This window comes from Gopherus evgoodei, chromosome 2 (assembly GCF_007399415.2).
Source record: "Gopherus evgoodei ecotype Sinaloan lineage chromosome 2, rGopEvg1_v1.p, whole genome shotgun sequence".
Classification (NCBI taxonomy): Eukaryota; Metazoa; Chordata; order Testudines; family Testudinidae; genus Gopherus; species Gopherus evgoodei.
The window spans coordinates 27,741,196-27,767,344 of NC_044323.1; the positions used below are offsets into that span (position 1 = coordinate 27,741,196).

The 26,149-nt window shown below is 41.9% G+C and overlaps 1 protein-coding gene across 11 annotated transcripts in view; it reads left to right on the top strand.

Moving 5' to 3' along the window:
- The window catches only part of PARD3 (par-3 family cell polarity regulator), a 648,004-nt gene that overhangs the window by 392,125 nt on the left and 229,730 nt on the right, over positions 1-26,149 (top strand). For all 11 annotated transcript variants that reach the window (XM_030550179.1, XM_030550184.1, XM_030550177.1 and 8 more), the window contains 2 exons: positions 6,412-6,540; positions 10,896-10,934. In XM_030550179.1, the coding sequence (XP_030406039.1) occupies positions 6,412-6,540; positions 10,896-10,934 (168 nt within the window). The remainder of the gene's footprint in view (positions 1-6,411; positions 6,541-10,895; positions 10,935-26,149) is intronic.

The following is a 26,149-nucleotide window of genomic DNA, read 5'->3' on the forward strand; positions in this document are numbered from 1 at the left end:
AGAGGCAGGAAATGCAAGGGGAGGAGGCTGGCAGGGATTAGGGCAATGGTACTCAAACTTTTTACCTCGTGCCCCACTTACCCCTGTCCATCCTTCCCCCTCCCACAGCCAGGGTTCAGCGCCTAAGCCAGGAGAGGGGCCATGGTTGGGGCAGGAGCTGAGGCTGGAGCTGGGAGAGGAGCCGCAGCTGGGAATGGAGCTGAAAGCCTGGACTGAAGCAGAGTTGGGGCAGAGCGGGTATGGGTGGCGCTGTCTCCCCACCTCATATGGGGGCTGGCCCAGGCCCTGCTATCCCCCCCGAACGTTCCCCCACACCCTGGAGGGCGTGCCCCACAGTTTGGGGACCACTGGGCTAGGGGGGATTCAGGACGTCAGGATGAGCAGATCTTTCTCTCTCTGTCCCTGGAAAATGGATTAAGGAGGATGTTTATATTCACTTATATTTCGTTGCACAGGGCTGTACTGATGACCTGATAATGGAGGGGACCTAATAACTAACATGCTGGCACTTATAAACGTGGAAAGTATCCCACCTGTTTGTGATGGTCCCAGGGGTGGAGAAGGGAGCCCTGTTACAGTGCCATATATACATAATATTTTTTTTTAAGACACTGGTGAACCAAAGACCTTTTCTGATTCACAGCATTCCTACCTTCCCTTCATTTCTGTTTTTTCCCTCTCTACCTATTTCTTTCGTCCTTCCCAGGGCTCCCCCCAAAGTCATGGTTTCACCCTCTTGTTGCTTTAGTCTTTTCTCAATCTGTAACTCACCACCTTATACCAACACAGCAGCTAAATAAAAATTCACAAGGCCTCTTATTGGCTTTAGTTTGCTGCTCCACCAACCTATGGAAAAGCCTAAGAAAGTGAAACTGACCAGATTTTTAAAATTTCAGTTTTCTAATCTTTTTTTTTTTTCTGAGCAGCAGAGCAAAGTGAAGCCAACAATATCTCTTGTCAATTTCACTTGGTAGCTTGCTCTGATATTGAGCAGAGTATCAGGGGAAGAGGAAAGAAGCAAAGGCTGTCAATATGCCAGAGCAACAGGGTTTTGCATTCCACCCTATAGCATGTTATTTGTAGTTTCTTCCCTCTTTTTTAAAGGGATAGACTCTGGTCTCAAAACATGTTTCATATGTATCCATTGTGCAGCCTCTTACATGTCTATGGAGGGAATGCTAATTACAAGAAAAAGTTTGGGTCTCCAAGTTTCCTTGAGATGTTGCATCAATACATTGTCCAGTAAAAGATTGTTTTGATGTATAGTAGGTGTCGCTATCAAATATTTATCTGTTTAAACAAAATGTCACATAAATTCACATTTGCAACAGATGTTTGAAGCATTTTTTTAAAAATGCAGTGTTCTTTAAATAATAATTGTGACATTCTTAATAATTTGGGTGAAAAAAATAGGTGAACATGCCAGCATTTTGCTTGGGTTTCTATTGGCTATGCAGTAGGTTTTTTTTTTTTAAAAAAAAAAAAAGGTTTTCAAAGGTACAAGGGACAGGTAGGTTCAGCTCCCATTTAAATTTGATGGGAGTTAAGCTACTAACTCCTTCATGTGCCTTTGAAAATCTCCCTGAAAAACATGTATGTGGGGGTGTGACCATAAAGCCCTTAGTGCCAGCTGGCAGGGAGGTTACAAGAATATCTTGATCCTGAAATGTGCATTCTGGTTTACCAAAGACTATCCTGTGAGGTTGTAAATGAAAGCCATGGTCACACTGGTCATTCATATCATTGTGAAATGTATGGACCAACGCTATATGTGAGAAGTATCAGAGGGGTAACCATGTTAGTCTGGATCTGTAAAAGCAGCAAAGAATCCTGTGGCACCTTATAGACTAATAGACGTTTTGGAGCATGAGCTTTCGTGGGTGAATACCCACTTCGTCAGATGCATGTAGTGGAAATTTCCAGGGGCAGGTATATATATGCAGGCAAGCTAGAGATAATGAGGTTAGTTCAATCAGGGAGGATGAGGCCCTGTTCTAGCAGTTGAGGTGTGAAAACCAAGGGAGGAGAAACTGGTTTTATAGTTGGCAAGCCATTCACAGTCTTTGTTTAATCCTGAGCTGATGGTGTCAAATTTGCAGATGAACTGAAGCTCAGCAGTTTCTCTTTGAAGTCTGGTCCTGAAGTTTTTTTGCTGCAGGATGGCTGCTATAGTGTGGCCAGGGAGATTGAAGTGTTCTCCTACAGGTTTTTGTGTATTGCCATTCCTAATATCTGATTTGTGTCCGTTTATCCTTTTCCGTAGCAACTGTCCAGTTTGGCTGATGTACATAGCAGAGGGGCATTGCTGGCATATGGTGGCGTATTTTACATTGGTAGACATGCAGGTGAATGAACCGGTGATGGTGTGGCTGATCTGGTTAGGTCCTGTGATGGTGTCGCTGGTGTAGATATGTGGGCAGAGGTGGCATCAAGGTTTGTTGCATGGATTGTTTCCTGAGCTAGAGTTACTATGGTGTGGCGTGCAGTTACTGGTGAGAATATGTTTCAGGTTGGCAGGTTGCCTGTGAGCGAGGACTGGCCTGCCACGCAAGGCCTGTGAAAGTGTGAGATCATTGTCCAGGATGGGTTGTAGATCCCTGATGATGCGTTGGAGAGGTTTTAGCTGGGGACTGTATGTGATGGCCAGTGGAGTCCTGTTGGTTTCTTTCTTGCGTTTGTCTTGCAGTAGGAGGCTTCTGGGTACATGTCTGGCTCTGTTGATCTGTTTCCTTATTTCCTCATGTGGGTATTGTAGTTTTGAGAATGCTTGGTGGAAATTTTGTACGTGTTAGTCTCTGTCTGAGGGGTTAGAGCAGATGCGGTTGTACCTCAGTGCTTGGCTGTAAACAATGGATCGTGTGATGTGCCCGGGATGGAAGCTGGAGGCATAGCGGTCGGTAGTTTTTCGGTATAGAGTGGTGTTAATGTGACCATCACTTATTTGCACCTTGGTGTCTAGGAAGTGGACCTCCCGTGTAGATTGGTCCAGGCTGAGGTTAATAGTGGGGTGGAAGCTGTTGAAATTGTGGTGGAATTTTTCCAGAGTCTCCTTCCCATGGGTCCAGATAATGAAGATGTCATCAATGTAGCATAGGTAGAGAAAAAGGGCGTGAGTAGATGAGAGCTGAGGAAGCGTTGTTCCAGGTCGGCCATAAAAATATTGGCATATTGTGGGGCCATGCGGGTGCCCATAGCGGTGCCACTGATCTGGAGATATATATTGTCATCAAATTTGAAAAAGTTGTGTGTGAGGATAAAGGCACAGAGCTCAGCAGCCAGTTGTGCTGTGGCATCATTAGGGATACTGTTCCTGACTGCTTGTATTCCATCTGTGTATGGGATGTTCGTGTAGAGAGCCTCTACATCCATGGTGGCTAGGATGGTGTTTTCTGGATGGTCACCAATGCCTTGTAGTTTTCTCAGGAAATCAGTAGTGTCACGGAGATAGCTGGGAGTGCTGGTGGCATAGGGTCTGAGTAGAGAGTCCACATATCCAGACAGTCCTTCAGTGAGAGTGCCCATGCCTGAGATGATGGGGCGTCCAGGATTTCCGGGTTTGTGGTTCGTGGGTAGTAAATAGAATAACCCTGGTTGGTGCTCTAAGGGTGTTGATTTGTTCCAGTGTTAGTGTAGGGAGTGTCCTGAGTAGATGTTGCAGTTTCTTAGTGTATTCCTCAGTGGGATCTGAGAGAAGTGGCCTGTAGATTTTGGTGTTGGAGAGTTGTCTGGAGGCCTCCTTTTGGTAGTCATCCCTGTTCATGATGACAACAGCACCTCCTTTATCAACCTCTTTGATGATAATGTCTGGGTGGTTTCTGAGGCTGTGGATGGCATTGTGTTCTGCACGACTTATGTTATGAGGCAAGCGATGTTGTTTTTCCACAATTTCTGCCTGTGCACGTCAGCGGAAGCATTCAGTGTAGAGGTCCAGACTGTCATTTCCACCTTCAGGAGGAGTCCATGTGGAGTTCTTCTTCTTATGCTGTTGGTGGGAGGGTACCTGTGTATAAGTGCGCTGTTCAGTTTTGTCCTGAAAGTATTCTTTGAGTTGGAGACAGCAAAAGTAGGCTTCCAGATCGCCGCAGAACTGTATCATGTTGGTGGGGGTGGCAGGGCAGAAAGAGAGTCCCCGAGATAGTACAGACTTTTCTTCTGGGCTGAGTGTGTAGTTGGATAGATTGATGATATTGCTGGGTAGGTTGGGGGTACCACGGTTGTGGCCCCATGAGGCAGGTAGGAGTTTAGACAGCTTACAGTCCTTTTTCCTTTGTAGAGAGGTGAAGTGAATAATGTAGATATCCTGTCTTATTTTAGTGAAGTCCGTTTGTATGGAAGTTTGTATGGAACCCACCTAGCAATACCATCAATCTATCCAACTGTTAGTCTATAAGGTCCCACAAGATTCTTTGCTGCTTTTATATGTAAGAAGTTTTCTATCTGTGCTAAAAATATGTTTCTGAAATCCAAATCAAGGCAGGGTGAGCAAACAGGTTTCTGCCCCGCAAAGGATGTTTATTCACCTGTCTCTGTTGGTCTACGTGTAAATTAAGCATTATAAGTTAACACAATAACACATGCAAAGTCAGCGGGAGGATGTGAAGGCAGCAGGAAGGCAGCAGACTGAAAAATTAATTATGGGGGTGGGGAGGGGAGTTGTCCTGACTCTGAAAGGTGAACAATAAAACAGTATTACCAACCCCAAATGTTGAAAAATCATGAGTCAGGCTCACTAATAATCACAAGATTATGTTAAAATAATAGATCTGGTATTCTTTTTATTTGCCTTCTGCTTTTTGAGACTTGAAGGTGCACTGGAGTCACATTTTGAAGCTTTCTCCACAGGCATGAGAGCTAGAAACTTTTTATTTTTAAGAACGAAGACTGAAATGATCACATATCCACTTGACTCCAGGACTTGGGCCTTCACGGAAACAATTATCATGAGACTCAAGACAAAATCATGAGAGTTGGCAACATTGGAAATATAAGGGGAAGGCAAGGAAGGAAGGGGCACCCCTTTATCCTGCACCTAGGAAGTAATCGAGCAATGCGATTACATCCATGAAAACAGGATCACAACCTACTCTTAAATATCTCCAGGGATGGGGATTCCACAACTTCCCTAGGCAATCTATTCCAGTGTTTAACTACCCTGACAGTTAGGAACTTTGTCCTAATGTCCAACCTAAATCTCCCTTTCTGCAGTTTAAGCCCATTGCTTCTTGTTCTATCATTGGAGGTGAACAAGTTTTCTCCCTCCTCCTGCTGACACCCTTTTAGATACCTGAAAACTGCTATCATGTCCCCTCTCAGTCTTCTCTTTTCCAAACTAAACAAACCCAATTCCTTCAGCCTTCCTTCATAGGTCATGTTCTCAAGACCTTTAATCATTCTTGTTGCTCTTCTCTGGACCCTCTCCAATTTCTCCACATCTTTCTTGAAATGCGGTGCCCAGAACTGGACACAATACTCCAGTTGAGGCCTAACCAGCGCAGAGTAAAGCGGAAGAATGACTTCTCGTGTCTTGTTTACAACACACCTGTTAATGCATCCCAGAATCACGTTTGCTTTTTTTGCAACAGTATCACACTGTTGACTCATATTAAGCTTGTGGGTTTTTTTTTATATTTTGTTTTATATGTAACCCTTCTGTTTCCATTATTCTTGCTCATGATCTCTTGATCTTTGATAATAAACTTATGATTGGTTTCACTATATATGCATCTCAGTGCTGTGGTATTGTAAAAGAGCTGATCCTGAACTGAATCATTCAAGCTGTTGTGTATACTTTTCCCCTGAGGCAGCGTATCTGAGTGTTTCATGGGTAAGGGTTTGAACACTGCAGGGGAGCACTTCAATGGGGCTCTGGGATTGGGGTGCACATATTGTTAACCTGCAAGACAAAATAAGGGCTGGCAGAGCCCAGAGGAGCTCGTTTGGGTGGATAACAGGCTTGTAGGTATGATGGAGCTGACCCACAATTAAGTACAAGCAAGTCTCCCTCTCTCTGGGGGTAACAAGGTGACTCACAATCCTGGGCACCCCGAGAACCATCACAGGGGACAGTTCCAGTTCTGCCACGCACGCTTTGTTCTGGAGCATAAAGATGCCTGAGGTCTTCAGAGCTGTCAGTGTGACACCTTTCATGGTCATCTCTTTCTCTTGACTGCTAGAAATCATCATTAGAAATGTAAGATCGGAACAACAAATTTTCCTATTGATTTCTTGCTCCTACTGATACCATTATAGAAACTCCCATTGATTTGAATAGGAGCTAATGCAGAATCATTGTCAGTTCCTTCTAGATTTGTAACAGCACAATTCACTTGGAGGCCAAACTCTGTGTGATGGGTACAGTAATATTTTCTAATGCTGGAGTCTTAGCAGTTGTGTGTGTTTTATTTGTCACAGGTAAATGGAGTTGATTTAACCGGCAAAACCCAAGAGGAAGCTGTCTCCCTACTGAGAAGCACTAAGATGGGAGGGACTGTGAGCCTTTTGATTTTCCGTCAGGAAGAAACATTCCATCCAAGGGAACTGGTGCGTAAAACAGAGAGCATCTAGGAGATTTTAGATTAATTTGAACAAATGGTCTGGTCCTGATACCTGCTGGTAAATGTGTGTGACCAGAAATAAAGACAAGAAAATCAGTTTTTGTTATTCTCTGGTCATGTTAATTTTATATGAACATTTTTTATTTTTTTTTTTTAGCTCTGGTCTTGGAATTGTGTATTCACTAGAATATGTGAATGAGAGTTTTAAAATATGATTATGATGGTGTTTTGGGGGACAGGAAATGCTTATTACAAACAAAACTATTGCATGGACTTTACTTGAATACATGGAATCATAGAAGATTAGGGTTGGAAGAGACCTAAGGAGGTCATCTAGTCCGACCCCCTGCTCAAAGGAGGACCAACACCAACTAAATCATCCCAGCCAAGGCTTTGTCAAGCTGAGCCTTAAAAACCTCTAAGGATGGAGATTCCATCCCTAGGTAACCCATTCCAGTGCTTCACCACCATCCTAGTGAAATAGCGTTTCCTAATATCCAACCTAGACCTCTCCCACACCAACATGAGACAAGTGGATTGTTTCATACCTTTCACACTCATGAGTCTGTGTTTGAAAACTTGTTATTTGTCCTACCACTTGATCAAAAAAATTTCTGAGCACTTAAAAGTAAGCCAGAATGGGGTATATGAATGCTATAGTACCAAAAGAGGAATTTAGAAGGAAAAAAGGCTGTTATTTTAATATAAAGCATCCCCTATGTGGTATGGACCCTCACTGTTATTAATTTAGCAGGGTAATTCACAGAATGTATTCTGAATAATTTGAGTGAAATGAAACAATCATGGTTTGTTGCACCTGTTCAACTTGCAAAGTGTATACACATATTTTGCTGATTATTATCCATGATAACTTTTATTATAAAAAGGAAGACTATGAATATAAACCATATTATGTTCTATATTCAATTAAAGTGCTGTGGTTATAAATATATAGCTGTAAAATAAATTGTTTTGATGCATTCTCATAAACAGACAGAATAAGAGCGACTGCTGTGTTTTTTGGTGTGATGAACAAATTGTTTCATTTCTACAGGATTTTTAATATCTTGAGTGCAGAAATAATGAATTTTTATTTAGCATTTTAAAGCATTTAATATCAGTCCTTGCTCTGTCTTTTATCTTTCAAAACAACATTTAACCCTAAAAAACTAGTGGCTGAGAAGGCTGCAGATGAGCTAAATTTGTTAGCCTAATTCTTCTGGAATGTGACTTCAAGTACTGATATGTCATGGGGTGATATGTCTTTCCTTTAAAGACTGAATCAATGAATAGTATGGAAATCGCATCACATGCCTCTGAATGACTGGAACAGTGAAAGCAATCGGTTTACAAGCTTCTGTGATGTAATTTTCACAATATTGGTGGTAATTTACAGTAAAGGTGAATGAAAATACTTTTGTGTGTTTTGTAAATAAACTCTTAGAAACAAGAATATACCTTAATTTTGTATATATTATTTCTATATTAACCTTAATGTTGTAATAACATAATGAATAGTAATGCATATAAAATCCTGTAAAGATTTAACGTTCTTGTATATAGAATAGCCTAGAAGTACATGTTAACCTTGATATTTCCTCAGTTTAATTTTAGTTTTATTGCATATCTTTTGACATCACGAAGTGAATCAGCTCCTTTAAATGAGTTGAGCCTCAACAGCCTCCCTGCTGCTGCTGTGCTGATGCCACTCTCTGTGCTATTTTGACAGAAGTCAGTATAGCAGCATAGTCATGGCAGGTGGTAGATGGAGAAGTCTTTACTTACCTACATAATCAGAGGTCCAGATCATAAGCTGGTGTAAATTGCTCTAACTCCAATGGCACTACAGCAAAATACACTAGCTGAGATTCTAACCCAGAATGCATCATGAACCCTGATTGCATAAAGATTTGTTCATTTACACCCTGACATGAGCAAGTTCTAGCTCTGCTCGGCTGGCTGCTGTCATAGAGCATAATGAAGAGCAGGAGTAGAAAACTAGTGGGGGAGCTGCTGAAACTTGTTTTGAAGCGGTGCTCTTCCATCTACTAGGAAGAAATGAAGGCAATTTGTTTGAAAACAATTCATCTTATTGACTTTTATAAAAAGTTCACATATAGAAGTTTTATATGGAAAAAAATTCTAAAACTTTGTCTGTTTGCCTTTAACGATAAATGTAATTTTTTACATATGGTCCAATTGTAATACTTTGTCCTCTGTGTCCTCCCCACTTTCCCTCCATCTTTTCCACATTGCTTAATTATTTCTTACAAATAATATTGTAAGTACATTTAATGAGCAATATGTAAACGGAGTTTTTCATGACTGTAAGTACTCCATGAACATTTACTTGATATGGTCTTGTGCATAAAGCACTGGACTGGGAGTTGACTGTTGACAGAAACTCAGTATTACAGCTATTTCCATTTTGGCTACACTTGAATGGCTTGTCATGCCAATAAAGAGTTCTTTAGATTTGATTTGGGGAGTCAGAAGTTGTGGTTTCTGCTTTCTGTATGACTTTTGACAAGTCATTTAGCCTCAGTACAAAACTTATCTACATCACAGGAGAGTCGTGAAGCTTGATGTCTTTAGAGCATGTTGAGATTGTTGGCTGGGAGGAACTATGGAAGTGCACAGTATTATTTATACATAGGTAATTAAGGGAATGTCTTGGTTTACTGTAAAATCTGTACAGTTTGTGTTGTCATATGTGCACACGAGAGAATAATCATTCAGCACGAGCAGCATTGAAACCTGCACTTATTTGATCAGAATGCTCAGGCAAATAAAACACAAATGCAGGGAAGGAATTCCAAGTGTCAGGCTGCAACTTTATTTATTTTAACTGATGATAGTGGTGGGACTATCACAGCCTTCCCCAAAATGCCAGGCATTTTCTTGGGTCCACTGTGTTGTTAAATGGTGTCATGCCATATAGCCAGTTAATCTGGGTTAGTCCTCTTCAGCTTAGCCAATAGACACAGACTTCCTCTAAATCCTCTTGCTCTTCCTGTGAGGAGAATGACGATGCCTCTAAGAGGTACCACTTTGTGCCCAGTCCACAGAGGAGGCAAATTATGTTACAGTTTTGAGAATGTAGCTCTTTAATGCAAGCTCTAGAGGACCCAAGTTCAGACCCCGGTTTCAGCCAAGGTGGAGGCAGTTAGATACAGATTTAAGATCTCTCCTTTGCCCTGTGAGGTAGTAGTTCCACCTGCCATATCTGGATCCCTTACTTATGTTTATCTCTGAGAGGTGGCCCTTTCAGTCTTTTATCCTCATTTGAACACTGGCTGCAAGTTGTGGCTCACTAGATGTTCACATACAACTTCCTAACATGAAATTTCAGTTCTTATTCCCAGTCCTTTTGGCCAGAAAACTGAGCATCCAGGATGCTGCAAGGAAGCCAGAAAATCCAAATAAACTACCCCTAGCCATCTTGCCATTTTGGACTAAAGAGAAAAAATCCCCCAAATAAGGCATTTGGCTAGACCCACAGCATCCTAGAAACACAGCTCAGCAATACCTCAGCTAGAGAGAGGGAGGGAGGGCTGGGCAGCAGTAGTGGCAAGATGGTCACTGGGTACCTGGATGGGCCTGGGCCCAAGCCTGTAAGAGCCAATCGGTCCCCCCAAAACATCTCCAAACTGGCCTATGGGGAAGAATGTTTTTCCCCCTAAGCCCGTACGCATGTGCACACTCAGGCTTAAGGAAAGGCGGGTGGTAGCGGAAGGGGTCCAGAGTGGCTGAGCATGAGCACTTGCCTCTCCCAACCACAGCCAAACTCAAAGCCACACCTCCACTGAGAGAGGCACAAGGCATTTTGACAGCAGATATTTCTGTAAGATGTTTGCACAAGATTGTCCAGTTTTGTACCATGTAAAGTAGCCTTATTTCAGCAAGCGGAGAACGCCCCCGAGTTCTCTGGCTGGGAGTGTGGGCTCTGGGGTGGGGCTGTGGGTGAGGAGTTGGGGGTGGGGGGTGCAGGAGGGTGCTCCGGGCTGGGACGGAGGAGTCTGGAGGGTAGGAGGGGGATCAGGGCTGGGGCTGACTGCCACACCCTCATCATTCCTGGCAGAAATAGAGGGCACGGGGCTTGATAGGGGATGTGAATGTGGCTATGTTCCAAGGTCTGGTATAAGATTTGTTAGAGATGTTCCTATGCAACTCTTACTGTGGGCCAGAGTGGGGTGGCTGTTGATTGCAGAGTACAACCAGCTCCCTACACTCCCCCATCTCTTCTACATGCCAGAATTGAGACCCTTTCCTCTGCAGATAGACAGTGAATGTCTTACATAGCCATGTTCTTATTTATTTTCTTTTTTTTACTTCCTTTAGAGTGCAGAACAAAGCCAGTCACAAATTCCAAAGGAAACGGTAAGAGCTTTTTCTTTTAAATCTCAGAAGATTCCCAAAATATTTTAAAATTTATGTGGCACTTTTCCATCAATTAAAGTTTCACAGACCCTCCTTTCTCATTCTATACTGTAGATGGCTCTCTCTAGCCTTACATTTTAAACTTCTCTTTATTATGTAATTTGCAGTACTATTTGAAAGCCTCCTGGTCAAAGGACAGAGGCTAACCATTCAATAAGCTGGGAATTTAGTCAGGATATTTTAAAGAATCATTATATGATTAAAGTTTGAAGAACAAACAAATAAAAATCAGGAAGTTTGAAGTTAAGGCTGACATGTATCTTTATCTCAAGCCATTGTTCTTGCAAGCAGTTTTTAAGGAATTGTGATGTACATTAAGGAAGTAGTAAGTTTTAGAAAGTTTGGATTGAGATCCCTTGGCATAGTTGTGTTCAGAGATTTTCATAGATCCATTGATACTCCCCAGGCAGGAATATCAGTCTATTAATATTAAGAATACTAAAATATACTTAGTCACTTATTTATTTCAAGAAATGGATCATCTTATGGAGCATTATCATAAAATAATACAATATATACTTTTCATGTCTGTAATATCTTTCCTACATATAGTTAGATAACATGATTGCTAAGTTAAGTAATAAATGAGAGCAGGGAGACGTTAAGAGTTAGAGGCAAGGGAGAAGAGAGATTTAGCTGGATGTGAAGTAAGATCAGGAGTTGGTGAGATATAGAAAAGCTTATTTCATGTGACAGGGGAACCTTCCCAACAGGTTGAGTTTAGGAGCTGAGAGAAAGTTGGGGCTAGGTGAGCAGAAGGAATGAGAAGAGGAATAGAGAGTGCATGTCCGTGAGGTGGATTGGAAGAAATCTTTTTAAAGTTATCAAGTCCAGGAAGGCAATTTTCAATTGGATCCTGAAATACATAATGGGGCAATGAAATTCTATAAAGATGGGCTTAATTTTGCATTTATTGGACATTTGAGAATTGGGCAGCAGCATCCTCCATATGTTTGGCAACCTGGAACTTGAAGAGGCCATGGAAAAGGTAGTTGCAGTAGTCAAAGGGAGAGACGACTGAAGATGTATTTCTGGGTGGGATTAAAAACTGGACTCAATCTGGAAGTGAGAATTTGTAACGGACAATGCTCCTTCACCCACCAACCTCCATTCTGCAAATCGTCTTTGTGCTGGAGTAATTATTACCCAAAATATTTCATAACTATCACATATGGTATAATTTAGATATTTCTACAAAGAAAATTTTCCCCAGCTGCCAATCAATAACACAGTCACTGGTTTGTTTTTTAAAACTTGTTTGCTTTGACTGCCTCTCTCCACTCTCCTTGGTTCTGCCTTATTCCCTGTTTAGTTCTCCTGTCTAGCTGTCAGGCCTTTCAGATTCCAGCTCGTACAGTTTCTGTTTTTGCATCCACTTCCAGTTCTTATGATGCTAGTTGTAAGTTTTGTGTCATGAAATTCACAATAGAAAGCAGAGCGAAAATAATAGCAGTAAAAGCAGTGAAGATGCTGGATCTGTGTAGATCAGGAAAGACAGGTGAAATACAAAAAATCTGCTCTTTTAGATTTAAAAACAAAACTGCAGTAGACAAACAGACCCTCCCAAATATTTGAAAATCAGTTTTTATTTCATTTTTCCTGTGGGCTCTAAAATCTTTAAGTATGAGTCCTTCCTTGCCAGCCAGTCCAGAAGAGTACACAACTTAAGATTTCTCTCACTTTCACAAGATTATAGGCTCTGATTATTCCCATAATAATAACAGCAATCAAGAACTTCCCCAAGGCATTAACCCTGCAGCATCTAAATTTGCTCGTCAGTCACCCACCAAGAAGTACACCTTCATTTCTGTCTGCAACCAAGTGCCAGCTAAGCATAAGTTCTTACCTTCTGCTTCACTGACGAATGAGAAAGAAGCCAAATTACTCCTGAACCATAGGTCTTGACTGTGTGACATTTTGAAACCTTGGTTTCATACTCTATTAGCTGCACCATTTTGATGGCCAATAACAAAACAAAATGGAAGAGATGAACCTGTTGCTCTACAGGATGATTGTTTGAAATGTAGGAGATTGACCTTGGTTTAAAAAAACTAGTAATTTGTCATTAAATTTCTGTTTTGAAGCATAATTAATCTTACAGAGCATTGAAATAAACTGTTAATTATACTGTGTAAAACATCTGCCAGTTAATTCCCCCCCTTTCCCTTCTCTTTGAAAGTTAATTGTGTTTGGGTATTATTTTGCATTTACAATTGTTTTCCTTTGTTTATTTTTTAAATTCAAACCTGCAAGTTACCTGCATGTCAGTGTACTGCTAGGAAAACAATAATTTCCAGCTACTTGAGAATTTTACATTAAAGAGAGTTATGGTCTAGTGCAGCAGTTCTCAGCCAGGAGTCCAGAACCCCCTGGGGGCCATGAGCAGGTTTCTGGGGTCTGCAAAAATAAGCAAGAGTGGGGCCAGCAGAAAGCCAAAGCCCGAGCCCCACCACCTGGGGCTGAAGCCTGAGCATCTTAGCTTCACAGGGCTGCCTGTGGCACGGGGCGCTGAGCAATTGTCCTGCTTGTTACCACCTAACGCCGACCCTGGATATGCAGAAAAACAGTTGTTGTGGCACAGATGGGCTGTGGAATTTTTATAGCATGTTGGGGGAGGAGGGACTCAGAAAGAAAGAGGTTGAGAACCCCTGCTCTAATGGTCAGAGTTGGGGAATAAAAATTGGAACTCCTGGATTCCACATCTTGACTCTTCCACTGGTTTACTTAGCAACAATGGAAAATGCAGTCTCTCTCTGTGCAGTTTCCACTTTTGTAAAATTGGCATAAATGAACCTTACCTCCAAAACTACATGGTTGTGAGGTTTGATTAATGCCTTATTTCCTAAATCCAGCTAAAATAGAAGGATGGTCTTGGGGTTAAGGCACTGGTTTGGTCATCAGATCTGGGTTTGTATCCTGGCTCTGACAAAGACTTCCTCCATGAGTTTTTTGTGTGCAGTAAAAATGGGATAATATAGCTTGCCTCACAAGGGTGTTGTAAGGAGAAATTCATAGATGTTTGTGAAGATCTCAAGTACTAAAATAATGGGGGAAAATAAACCAGCAATTACCCAGAAAGACACGCTTTTTGTATAGGTGTGAAGAGTTCAGGAATGAAAGGATTGATAGTTGAAAATTTATTGGAGAGCAGTCCTTTGAAAGGCACTGCAAGCGGTAAGCATTTTCATTAAAAAATCAGTCATGGTTCTTTCCTTGATATCCTCTTGGTATGTCTTTAATATGGCACCGACCTTCTATTCTTCTCTGGGCATTTGTCAGAGTATATTTGAATTTGACTGCTTAATCTTTTGCATAAACCTAGAATATGGAGTAGCTGAATACTTTTCCATGATTTTACTCCTGGAGGAATTCTGCTCCAAAACAATCCAAAACTCTGCACCAAAATCCAAAATTTGGCATATTTTGTCAAAATAATGCAGTATAATCATACCAGTTTCACTTATTTTGATAATTTACTTAAAACTGTTGTACAGAAAAAATCACAATAACTGTTCAGCATTTCCTAAATACATGAAAGTTAAGTTACAAATACTTGGTAACCAATACCCTACATTTCAAAAAACAGAATGTCACTTTAAATTGCTCAGACTTTCACACGTGAAAGTCGTACAATTTTACTAATCATTGTCCTGTATTTTTTTTTAAATGAATAAATAAAATAGATCATGAGCTGTAATCTAACTACAGTGTGCTTCTGTGGCACAGGGGAAAAAAGGGAGAAAGCACATAGACCAGGGGTCGGCAACCTACGGCACGCGTGTCATAGACTTTAGGGTCAGAAGGGACCAATATGATCATCTAGTCTGACCTCCTGCACAAAGCAGGCCACAGAATCCTACACATCCACTTCTATAACAAACCCCTAACCTATGTCTGAGTTATTGAAGTCTTCAAATTGTGGTTTGAAGACCTCAAGCTGCAGAGAAACCACCAGCAAGTGACCCATGCCCCACGCTGCAGAGGAAGGCAAAAAACCTCCAGGGCCTCTGCCAATCTGCCCCGGAGGAAAATTCCTTCCCGACCCCAAATATGGTGATTAGCTAAACCCTGAGCATGTGGGCAAGACTCACCAGCCAGCACTCAGGAAAGAATTCTCGGCAGTAACTCAGATCCCATCCCATCTAACATCCCATCCCAGACCAGTGGGCATACTTACCTGCTGATAATCAAAGATCAATTGACAAAATTAAGCTATCCCATCATACCATCCCTTCCATAAACTTATCAAGCTTAGTCTTAAAGCCAGATATGTCTTTTGCCCCCAGTACTCCCCTTGGAAGGCTGTTCCAGAACTTCACTCTTCTAATGGTTAGAAACCTTCGTCTAATTTCAAGTCTAAACTTCCTAGTGTCCAGTTTATACCCATTCGTTCTTGTGTCTACATTGGTACTAAGCTTAAATAATTCCTCTCCCTCCCTAATATTAACCCCTCTGATATATTTATAAAGAGCAAGCATATCCCCCCTCAACCTTCTTTTGGTTAGACTAAACAAGCCAAGCTCTTTGAGTCTCCTTTCATATGACAGGTTTTCCATTCCTTGGATCATCCTAGTAGCCCATCTCTGAACCTGTTCCAGTTTGAATTCATCCTTCTTAACCATGGGAGACCAGAACTGCACACAGTATTCCAGATGAGGTCTCACCAGCGCCTTATATAACGGTACTAACACCTCCTTATCTTTGCTGGAAATACCTCGCCTGATGCATCCTAAAACTGCATTAGCTTTTTTAACGGCCATATCACATTGGCGGCTCATAGTCATCCTGTGATCAACCAATACTCCAAGGTCCTTCTCCTCCTCTGTTGCTTCCAACTGATGTGTCCCCAATGTATATCTAAAATTCTTATTATTAATCCCTAAATGCATGACCTTGCACTTTTCACTATTAAATTTAATCCTATTACTATTACTCCAGTTTACAAGGTGATCCAGATCTTCCTGTATGATATCCCGGTCCTTCTCTGTGTTAGCAATACCTCCCAGCTTTGTGTCATCCGCAAACTTTATTAGCACATTCCCGCTTTTTGTGCCAAAGTCAGTAATAAAAAGGTTAAATAAGATTGGTCCCAAAACTGATCCTTGAGGAACTCCACTAGTAACCTCCTTCCAGCCTGACAGTTCACCCTTCAGTACGACCTGTTGTAGTCTCCCCTTTAACCAGTTCCTTATCCACCTTTCAATTTTCATATTGATCCCCATCTTTTTCAATTTAACAATAATTCCCCATGTGGAACCGTGTCAAATGCCTTACTGAAATCGAGGTAAATTAGATCTACTGCATTTCCTTTATCTAAATAATCTGTCACCTTCTCAAAGAAGGAGATCAGGTTGGTTTGGCACGATCTACCTTTTGTAAAACCATGTTGTAATTTTGTCCCAATTACTATTGACCTCAATGTCCTTAACTACTTTCTCCTTCAAAATTTTTTCCAAGACCTTACATACTACAGATGTCAAACTAACAGGCCTGTAGTTACTCGGATCACTTTTTTCCCCTTTCTTAAAGATAGGAACTATGTTAGCAATTCTCCAGTCGTGCGGTACAACCCCTGAGTTTACCAATTCATTAAAAATTCTTGCTAATGGGCTTGCAATTTCATGTGCCAGTTCCTTTAATATTCTTGGATGAAGATTATCTGGGCCCTCCGATTTTGTCCCATTAAGCTGTTCGAGTTTGGCTTCTACCTCAGATGTGGTAATATCTACCTCCATATCCTCATTCCCATTTGTCATCCTTCCATTATCCCTAAGCTCCTCATTAGCCTTATTAAAGACTGAGGCAAAGTATTTATTTAGATATTGGGCCATGCCTAGGTTATCCTTAACCTCGATTCCATCCTGAGTGTTTAGCGGTCCCACTTCTTCTTTCTTTGTTTTCTTCTTATTTATATGGCTATAGAACCTTTTACTATTGGTTTTAATTCCCTTTGCAAGGTCCAACTCTACATGGCTTTTAGCCTTTCTCACTTTATCCCTACATGTTCTGACCTCAATAAGGTAGCTTTCCTTGCTAATCCCACCCATCTTCCACTCCTTGTAGGCTTTCTGCTTTTTCTTAATCACCTCTCTGAGATGCTTGCTCATCCAGCTTGGTCTACAACTCCCGCCTATGGTTTTTTTCCCCTTTCTTGGGATGCAGGCTTCCGATAGTTTCTGCAGCTTCGACTTAAAGTAATTCCAGGCCTCCTCCGCAGTTAGATCCACAAGTTCTTCAGTCCAATCCACTTCCCTAACTAATTTCCTTAATTCTTCAAAGTTAGCCCTTTTGAAGTAAAAAACCCTAGTCCCAGATCTATTTTTGTTTATCCTTCCATCTAGTTTGAACTGAATTAGCTCATGATCGCTTGAACCAAGGTTGTCCCCTATCCTCCTCCTCCATCTTTGGCACGCAAGCCGATTTTTGCCTGGCACGCGGCTGCCAGCTGGAGTCCCGGCCGCCAGCCCTGCTCAGCGCATGCAGTCAGGACCCCAGACAGGCGGCAGGCACACCTCCCCAACTCCCTCCTCACCATGCTCGTTCTGTGGCTCCCGGGATTGTGAACTGCCGGGGCACGGGGCCTGAGCCTGCTGTGGGAGGGACGGCGGCAGCTCACACTTCCGGGAGCTGCAGAGCCTGAGCGCAGCGAGGGAGGAGGCGGGGGGTGCACGGGGCCTGTCGCCAGCATGCATCCACTTCAGGAGCCCCCCTGGGGGGAGCACCAGGCCACAGCCCGGGCAGGCGCGCCCCTCGGCTCCCTCCTCACCGCACTCGGGTTCTGCGGCTCCAGGAAGTGTGAGCCGTGGCCCCTGTTCCTCCCACAGTTCCTCCCTCACCCCACTGCCTCAGCACTCCACATGGAGGCAAAACTCCGCATGGAGCCTGCATCTGACTGGCATGGGCATGGTAAGGGAAGTCTTGGGGCAGTCAGGGAGCAGAGGGAGGGTTGGATGGGTCAGGAGTTCTGGGGGTCCTGTCAGGGTGGGGAGTGGTTGGGCATGGGAGTCCCCAGGGGTCTGTCTTGGAGCAGAGGTGTTCATAAGGGTTGGAGCAGTCAGGGAACAAGTAAGGAGTAGGGTCCTAGTGGGGCAGTTAGGGTGGGAGACTCTCAGTAGGGGGCAGTCAGGGAACAAGGAGCAGGGAGGCTTAGGTAGGGGGTGGGGTTCTGGGGGGCAGTTAGAGGCAGGGGTTCCAGGAGGGGGTAGTCAGGGGACAAGGAGCGGGGGGTGGGGGTTTGGGGCTTCTGACTGGGGCCGTCGGGGTGGGAAGTGGGAGGGAGTGGATGGGGGCTAGGGCAGGGCTCTCCCCTCTTTTTTGATTGTGAAATATGGTAACCCTAGGCAAGGGGGGAGCCAGGGGACGAATAGGGGCTGATGCCCACATACATCCACTGCAGCCTGCAGGAGTCCCCGAGGGGGCGCTGGGCCGCAGCCTGAGCAGGAGGGGCAGCGGGGCTCAGCTGCTCCCCACTAGCGGTGCCGCTACTGCCTTTGCAGGGCTGCTGCCCCCCTGCACCATGCTGGCTCCTCCATGGCTGGGGCTTGCTGCTGCCGCAAGCGGGATGCTCTGGCTCTCTGGTGCCTCCAGAAGGCAGTTCCTCCCTGCCGAGCTGCTGCAGCGGCCCAAGCCCGGCAAAGCCTAGTGAGTGGACTCGGGGCGGAAGCCACCGGGGTTGGGTGGGGAGGGCTTGGGGGGTGCTATGCACCCTCCAGGGGAGTTCAGGAGGCGGGGAGGGAGGAACCTGGTCTGGGGAGCAATCCCTGGACACGGCTGGCCCCCGGGTTCTATAAAGGCTTGTTGGGATTTGCCCCTCAATGAACTGAAGTGCAAGGGGCAGGAGTGCAAGGTGGAAATTTTGCCCAGGGTACAAAATATCCTTGCGCGGCCCTGCCTCAGGGGGTGCGTGCTCCCCACGTGAAGAACCACTGCACTAAACTGATATCTGCATTTTAATTTAATTTTAAATGAAGCTTCTTAAACATTTTAATAAACTTGTTTACTTTACATACAACAATAGTTTACAGACTTAAACAGAGAGACCTTCTAAAAATGTTAACATGTATTACCAGCACGCGAAGCCTGAAATTAGAGTGAATAAATGAAGACTCGGCACACCGCTTCTGAAAGGTTGCTGACCCCTGATCTAGACCATTCCTAGCTGAGGATTCCGTTACTGTCATTTACAATAAGGCTCCTGTATGCCACTCTGGCAAGGTAAAGGAGGCTTAATAACTAACAATGGGAACATTAGCAGCCTTCTTGCTTAGTTGTTGCATTTCTGCTCTGCATCAGGGACAGAGCCTGCTTCACACAGACTTACACCTCCAAGCCCCGGGCGCAGCAACAGCCAGCCACAGGGGCAGAGTGAGTGTGTCTCACTTGTTTGCACTCAGGCAGGTGCCCACCCCCACCCCCTTAACATCTCTCCAGGGACACACACATGCTCAGCCTCCCTCTTCCCCTCTGTGGTGACCTTCTCTGCCGCTGGCTGCTCCCAACAGACGCACCCAGGCTGCCGCAGAAGAGGTGTTTGTTCCCCACAGATTTCTTTGCTCCCCCATTCTTCTGTGGAGGAGCCGTGAAATCTGCAGAAGGTATAAATTCTGCACCTCACAGGGGCACAGAATTCCCCCGGGAGTAACATTGATATTTTGCCCAAAGGGAGTAGTATAGGTTCTCATCACTTCTTTTAGAGGTAATTCAGAATTACATGGAAGCTTTGCCCTATGGAAGAAATAGAACTGTCTCTTTCACAAGGAGCCTGAATTTCTTACAGGTGCTGAGCACCTATATATATACATCACTGAGTTCAACTGGAGCCATAAGTGCTCAGCGTGTTTGAAAGTTGAGCCCATGCAGTATAGTCTGAATAATTTTAGCCTATATGCATATACAGAGGACAGCACTGACATTTCATGTGGGATGTTATTACCAGATGGGGAGAGGTTTGCCTGGTGATGAGGTTGGCAGTGTTTTTTCTCTTATATGATTGATGCTGATTATTTTTTATAACATCTTGTTATATGCAGGAATATATGCAGCTTTTGTCTTCTAATAATTTGGTACTGATAGGAAGGGATGTCAGTGTGATTGCACTGGCTTCAAAGCTTTTTTTAGGGTAGTTTTGAATGGCTTCAGATTACATTTTTAATAAAGATGCAGTCTAAGAAACTGATAGCTTTTTAAAAAAGAAAGACAATCTAATCTTCTGCAGGATACTGCTGTGTTTAGACTCTCTTACCATTGGACATAAAATATTACTGATTGATTTATATGGAGTATTAAAGAAGAGAGTTGAGCCAGCAGTCCACAGTGAATGATGTATATAACAAATTTAACATTTAACATTTTCTGTTTGTGAATTTTCTTGAAATGAATGCGTTAATAGTTTCCGTGGATAATTCCTATCCTGTAGTCCAGGGGTCAGCAACCTTTCAGAAGTGGTGTGCCGAATCTTCATTTATTCACGCTAATTTAAGGTTTCGCATGCCAGTAATACATTTTAATGTTTTTAGAAGGTCTCTTTCTGTAAGCCTATAATATATAATCCAACAGTTGTTGTGTGTAAAGTAAATAAGGTTTTTTAAATGTTTAAGAAGCTTCATTTAAAATTAAATTAAAATACAGAGCCCCCTGGATTGGTGGCCAGGACCAGGGCAGTGTGAGTGCCACTGAAAATCAGCTCGCATGCCGCCCTTGGCACACGTGCTATAGGTTGCCTCCCCTGCTGCAGTCAGTCATAAGCAGCTCACCAAAAGTATATAAGATACTTGAAATTCGAAATTCAATCTGTTCGTTAGATTTGACTGGGCATGTAGGTCACGTGGTATTTTGTTCCCTGGTTGGATGTGTAGATTTTAGGATTAGGTTTCTAATTTGAACACTCATGTTAAAAATGTAAAATTTTCTTACTGCACTGTGGGCTCTGAAGTCTTCGAATATGAGTTCTTCCTTGGCACTCAATCCAGAAAAGACACTGAGAAGTGAAATGGCTTGCCAACGTCACCCAGAAAGTCAGTTGAAATACTTTGTTTCCATGACCATTCCTGCCAATGAAATTGTTTTGTGGAACACTGGTGGATAGCAAGCTTATAGGGGCGTAAACACAAGGCACAGGATATTTAACTTTTTTTTTTAATTATTCAAGAGAACAGCCATGGAAATTTTGTTATATTGCCTCAGCTTTATTAACGTTATTTTGTATAGCAAGCTGGAGGCTCAATATGGATTTAAATTAAGGTCACTATCTTTACATCTTTGACCTCTGGAAAAAAGAAAGTCTGTCAGAATATCATGTGGTAGATATTCAACATAAGGACATAAGAATCGCCAGGTTGGGTCAGACCAATGGTCCATCCAGCCCAATATCCTGTCTTCCAACAATGGCCAATACCAGATGCATCAGAGGGATTTAACATAACAGGGAAATTGTCGAGTGTTCCATCTCCTGTTGTCTAGTACCAGCTTCCAGCAGTCAGAGCTTTAGGGACACCCAGAGCATGGGTTTGCATCCCTGACCATTTTGGCTAATAGTCATTGATGGACCTATCCTCCATGAACTTATTTAATTCCTTTTTTTAACTTATTTATACTTTTGGCCTTCACAACATCCCCTGGCAATGAATTCCACAGGTTGACTGTGTATTGTGTGAAGAAGTGCTACCTTATGTTTGTTTTAAATCTGCTGTCTATTAATTTTATTGGGTGACCCCTGTTTCTTGTGTTATGTGAAGGGGTAAATAACATTTCCCTTATTTACTTTCTCCACATGATTCATGATGTTCTATCCTCACCTCAGGATGCAACATCAAAATGTTCTGAAATTGCTTTACACAGCACTGTGATGTGATGAAGCTGATCCACCCTGAAAGATAATTTTAGGGTAGTTTTAATACAGTGTTTGTAGTATGTGGCCATAGCCAAGTCATGGATTGCTTTGCGGATTCTAGCATGAAAGTCAACAAGGGAAGGAATTGTAGATAGTTTGTGTGTCCTGAAGAAACTTTTCCCTGGTCGGCCAAAGAGAGTAAAGGGTGGGGGGCTTGCTGAGCCAAAAGCCATTTCTATCATGATGGTTGTGGTCCCCTAGAATCTCCAGCTGATCTCAACAGACCCTGTCCAGTGGTCTTAGGGACTGTTTGTCTAAATGTTAGTGTTTGCTTAAATTTGAAGATGTCTGGGTTCTACATTTCCTTTTCTTGTGGGCACTCCTGGGGAGGGGAAGGGTTAAGGGGATGGAGAAGGAGGATAGGGGGGTTAAAAATCAGCTTGCGATTGATAGGTGAGGGGGCAAGATTTTCAGTTACTATTTATTTTACAGTAATAGCTGGAGCCTTCCAGGTCTGTTTGTGTTTGTCACTGTTACACTCATGTGATAGGGTACAGTCTTTGCCCCAGAGAGTTTACAGCCTGAATAGATGAGACAGACAAAAGGCAGAAAGGGAAAAAGAGGCACTGAGAGGTTTAAGTGATTTGCCAAGGTTACCTGGCAGGTCAGTGGCAGAGCTAGGAATAGAGCCTAGGTCCCCTTACTCCCATACTCAGTGCCCTTATACACTGATGTTGCCTCCCTTGGAAGTTGTAGTATGCTCTCACCACAAACTGCTGCAAAGCTTCAGGTCATGCTATGGGAGAAGTGTTCAGGGTTAGGATCCTATGTGATCAGTGTGCTGGGCACTGAAGTTCTTTCATGAACCAGAGAGAGCTTGGAAAGGAGAGCTACTTAACGGGCTTTTGGGCTTGAGCCACATGCCATTGGGTTAGTGCCCAGGTTTTCAGTTCTACAGTACAGAAGTCTGTGAAGTATCAGGGTTATTTTTACCACTACTTACGGGTTTTAGTACATAGTGAGGGAAAAATTTGAGATAAGAGCGTATTAGCTTTAATTGTACCAATTGTAGTAGCTACCACTGACCATTACCTGTGTGATCCAAAGTAGTTAAGAATTATTACACTGATTTCTCCTGTTTCACAGAGTTAGGAATGTATGATAAGCAGTTTGTTTATAGCAGTGGTTCTCAATCAGGAGTACCTAGAAGGTTTCCAGGAGGTACATCAACTTATCTGAATATTTGTCTAGGTTTACAAAAGGCACTACTGAAGTCAGTACAAACTAAAATTTCATACAATGGCTTATTTATACTGCTATACATTATACCCTGAAATGTAAGTACAATATTTATATTCCAGTCTATTTATTTTTATAATTATATTGTAAAAATGAGAAAGTAAACAATTATTCAGTAATTCCACGCTGTGACAGTTCAGTATTTTTATGTCTGATTTTGTAAGCAAGTAGTTTTCAAGTGAGGTGAAACTTGGGGTATATAAGACAAATCAGACTCCTGAAAGGAGTACAGTAGTCTGGAAAGGTTGAGAACCGCTGGTTTATAGAGTTCTGATCAATTGATTTAAATATTGATTTTAAACTAGTTATAACAATCATCGTAAGTGAGTAAATCCACAGGTCTGAACAGTAGTCATGTGATCGTACAAAGAAAAATATTAGTATCGACAAGCAGTGGTATTCTTATACCCAGGTAAATAAGAAAACATGTGGCAATACTTAGACTTCTGCTTTCACAATGCTTTAATTTCATACCAAATGAAAATCACATGTTAGCATTTTTGTTACTTTGAAAAATGCCTACAAAATATTCTTTCTCTTGCACTTTTATTATCCATTTTAAGCATTAAATTGAAATCATCTTTGAAGATGGAGTATCTGTGTTTGCTATCAAACTGAAATTTCTTTTGCATGGCCATGAACCCAAATCCTTTGCTTTAGAATGAATCACAACTAGTAAGACAGCTGGATTACTTCGATGCTAGTTATGTAAAACACTGTACTAATATATAAACAAATTCCTAACTTAATCTTGCATATAACATGCAAATAATTTCTCTTTGCTGGGATTAAAATTTAAGCAGACCACATTTCCTATAAAATGTTTAAAAAAAAAACCCCACTCATTTCCAATATAGTTTTTGATATTTAGCAGCTGCTGTTTGATTTGTACAGACTGCAGTCTCTGCCAGATGTGACATATTAACTTAACCAATATGAATGATGAGACTTGGTATATATGTGCAAATAAGATTCATTATTATTTGTTTAACATATGGAGGAAATTAAAATACTTAACCTAGGAAGAGTTAGGGAGGGAAAGAGCACAAGATTTTTCTTATTAGTCAGTTTTGAGGAAATTCAAGGTAAGTTCTACATCAATTTATAACTAGACAAATAGATGCTCTAAGTAGTGAAACCTATAATACATACACAAAAAAAGCAAACATTCCATACTACAAGTCACTTTCTTTTTTTAAAAGTATTTTTTATCAGAGAGAAATGTAGATGGAATCTCTGTGTGTCACTTTTAAATCGATGGACAATGTTTTCTCCACTGGAGGCCCAATTTCATGTCTAAATGAGCCCCTCTTATTGTATTTGTCTTTAATGCATGTCCACCACAGGACTCAGAAGCTTTCAGTGTTTCTTCTCAGGAGAGGCCAAAAGCTGAAATTGCAGAGGTGTGTTGTAGACCACCCACATGCACTGTTTCTAGTACATCTGACCGTCATACATCTAGCCAGTACTTACATAAATACTAAACTTTGCTTCCCGGAAAACAGTTCTCTGTAGACAAAATGAGCTGCTGTTGATGCCTTTTATCTCTTATGTGTTTGTAGATGTATGTACGTATATACACACATGAAGACACAGATAAGGAGAGAGAGAGAGAGTTGTTGGTACAGTTTGATGAGGTTTGGTTAAGGGCTTGCTTAATATAAAATTGTATCATCCACATAACTCATGCGTGGTGAAGCCATAAATGATTTTTGCAGATCATTCCAAACAAGTGTCAGTAAAGCCTTCACGTCACATCAAACCAAACTATCATGTGTCCTGTATATGTCACACATAACTGAATAAGTATTTTAGAAATATTTCAGACAATTTTTATGAATTTTATTGAGACTTTTTAAAATCTTACTATCTGTAAAGCCATGATCTCTTAGTACCATGAATCCAACTGTACAGGCCTCTGAGGAAGAGAAGAAAATAATGAATGCATTCTAAAAATCTTCTTAAAATGCAGTAAAATTCCTTTCAATACATAAAAATGCTATGATTTTAGAGTCCAATTATACTGGGACTTTCCAAGGCTACAAGCAAAAGACCGAAGCTGTAACTCTTCCCTTTCCAGTGATGTAAGGCTACTATTTCTAGCTCTAGTGTCACCTTAAACCTATCACTTGTCCAGAACTAAAGAGATCTGTTCTTAGTTTTGGGTCAGTGTAATTTTGAAGCCAATATTCCACATTTGGAAGAAAAGAAGAAAACCTCTATTTTGGCGATTGGCTTCAAACTATTAATAATACTAAATGGAGGCTGATGGCATTGCCCTGAGGTTTGGAATGTTACAAGTTGCTGCACAGATGGACTAATGGAGGCAGAGTGGTCAAAGTTAGGTTAAGTGTTTAAAGGCGTCAGGTAAATGCAATTTATAACATAGTTGTATAATTTATCACATGGGTATCATCACTATGTATGTAGGATTGTATATATGCTAATGAGAAATGACTTTAGTCCTTAAATGGTCTGCTTTTTATTCTAGAAATAATTTAGAGATATATGTTCTTTCAATCTGAGTGAGTGTACAAAGCTTTTTAACTCAATGCTTTGAAAAAAATCAAGAATGAACTAGAGTTTGCCTGAGAGCCCCATGATAAATTTAATTTCTGTTCATTTCCATATATATTATCGCAAAGTAACAACAGACAAGTTTCAGTGACTTAGTTACTGCTGTGAAAAAAACGATCTCTAAGCTTCCTTAAAGAATGAACCTTGTCTGTAGAGAATGCCGCCTGCTTTGTAACCATAGCAAGCCTCTTTGAAAACTCATCCCAGCTTGATTGAAAATTGCTTCCCCCATTAGGTGGGAGTAGTTTGTTGATTTCTCCATTCCATGCTGGTTATTCTTTAGCTGATCCCAGACAGGTCTTGCAAAGAGAAGACTTCTAAGCAGGAAATTTCTCTACAGGGATAGCAGCAGGAAGGGATAAGAAGGAGATGCTGTTACTGAAATGACAAAATGGACTTAGCAGCTTGTCAGTGGTTCCATTTTTACCTTTGTGAAAATTACAAGTTTTAT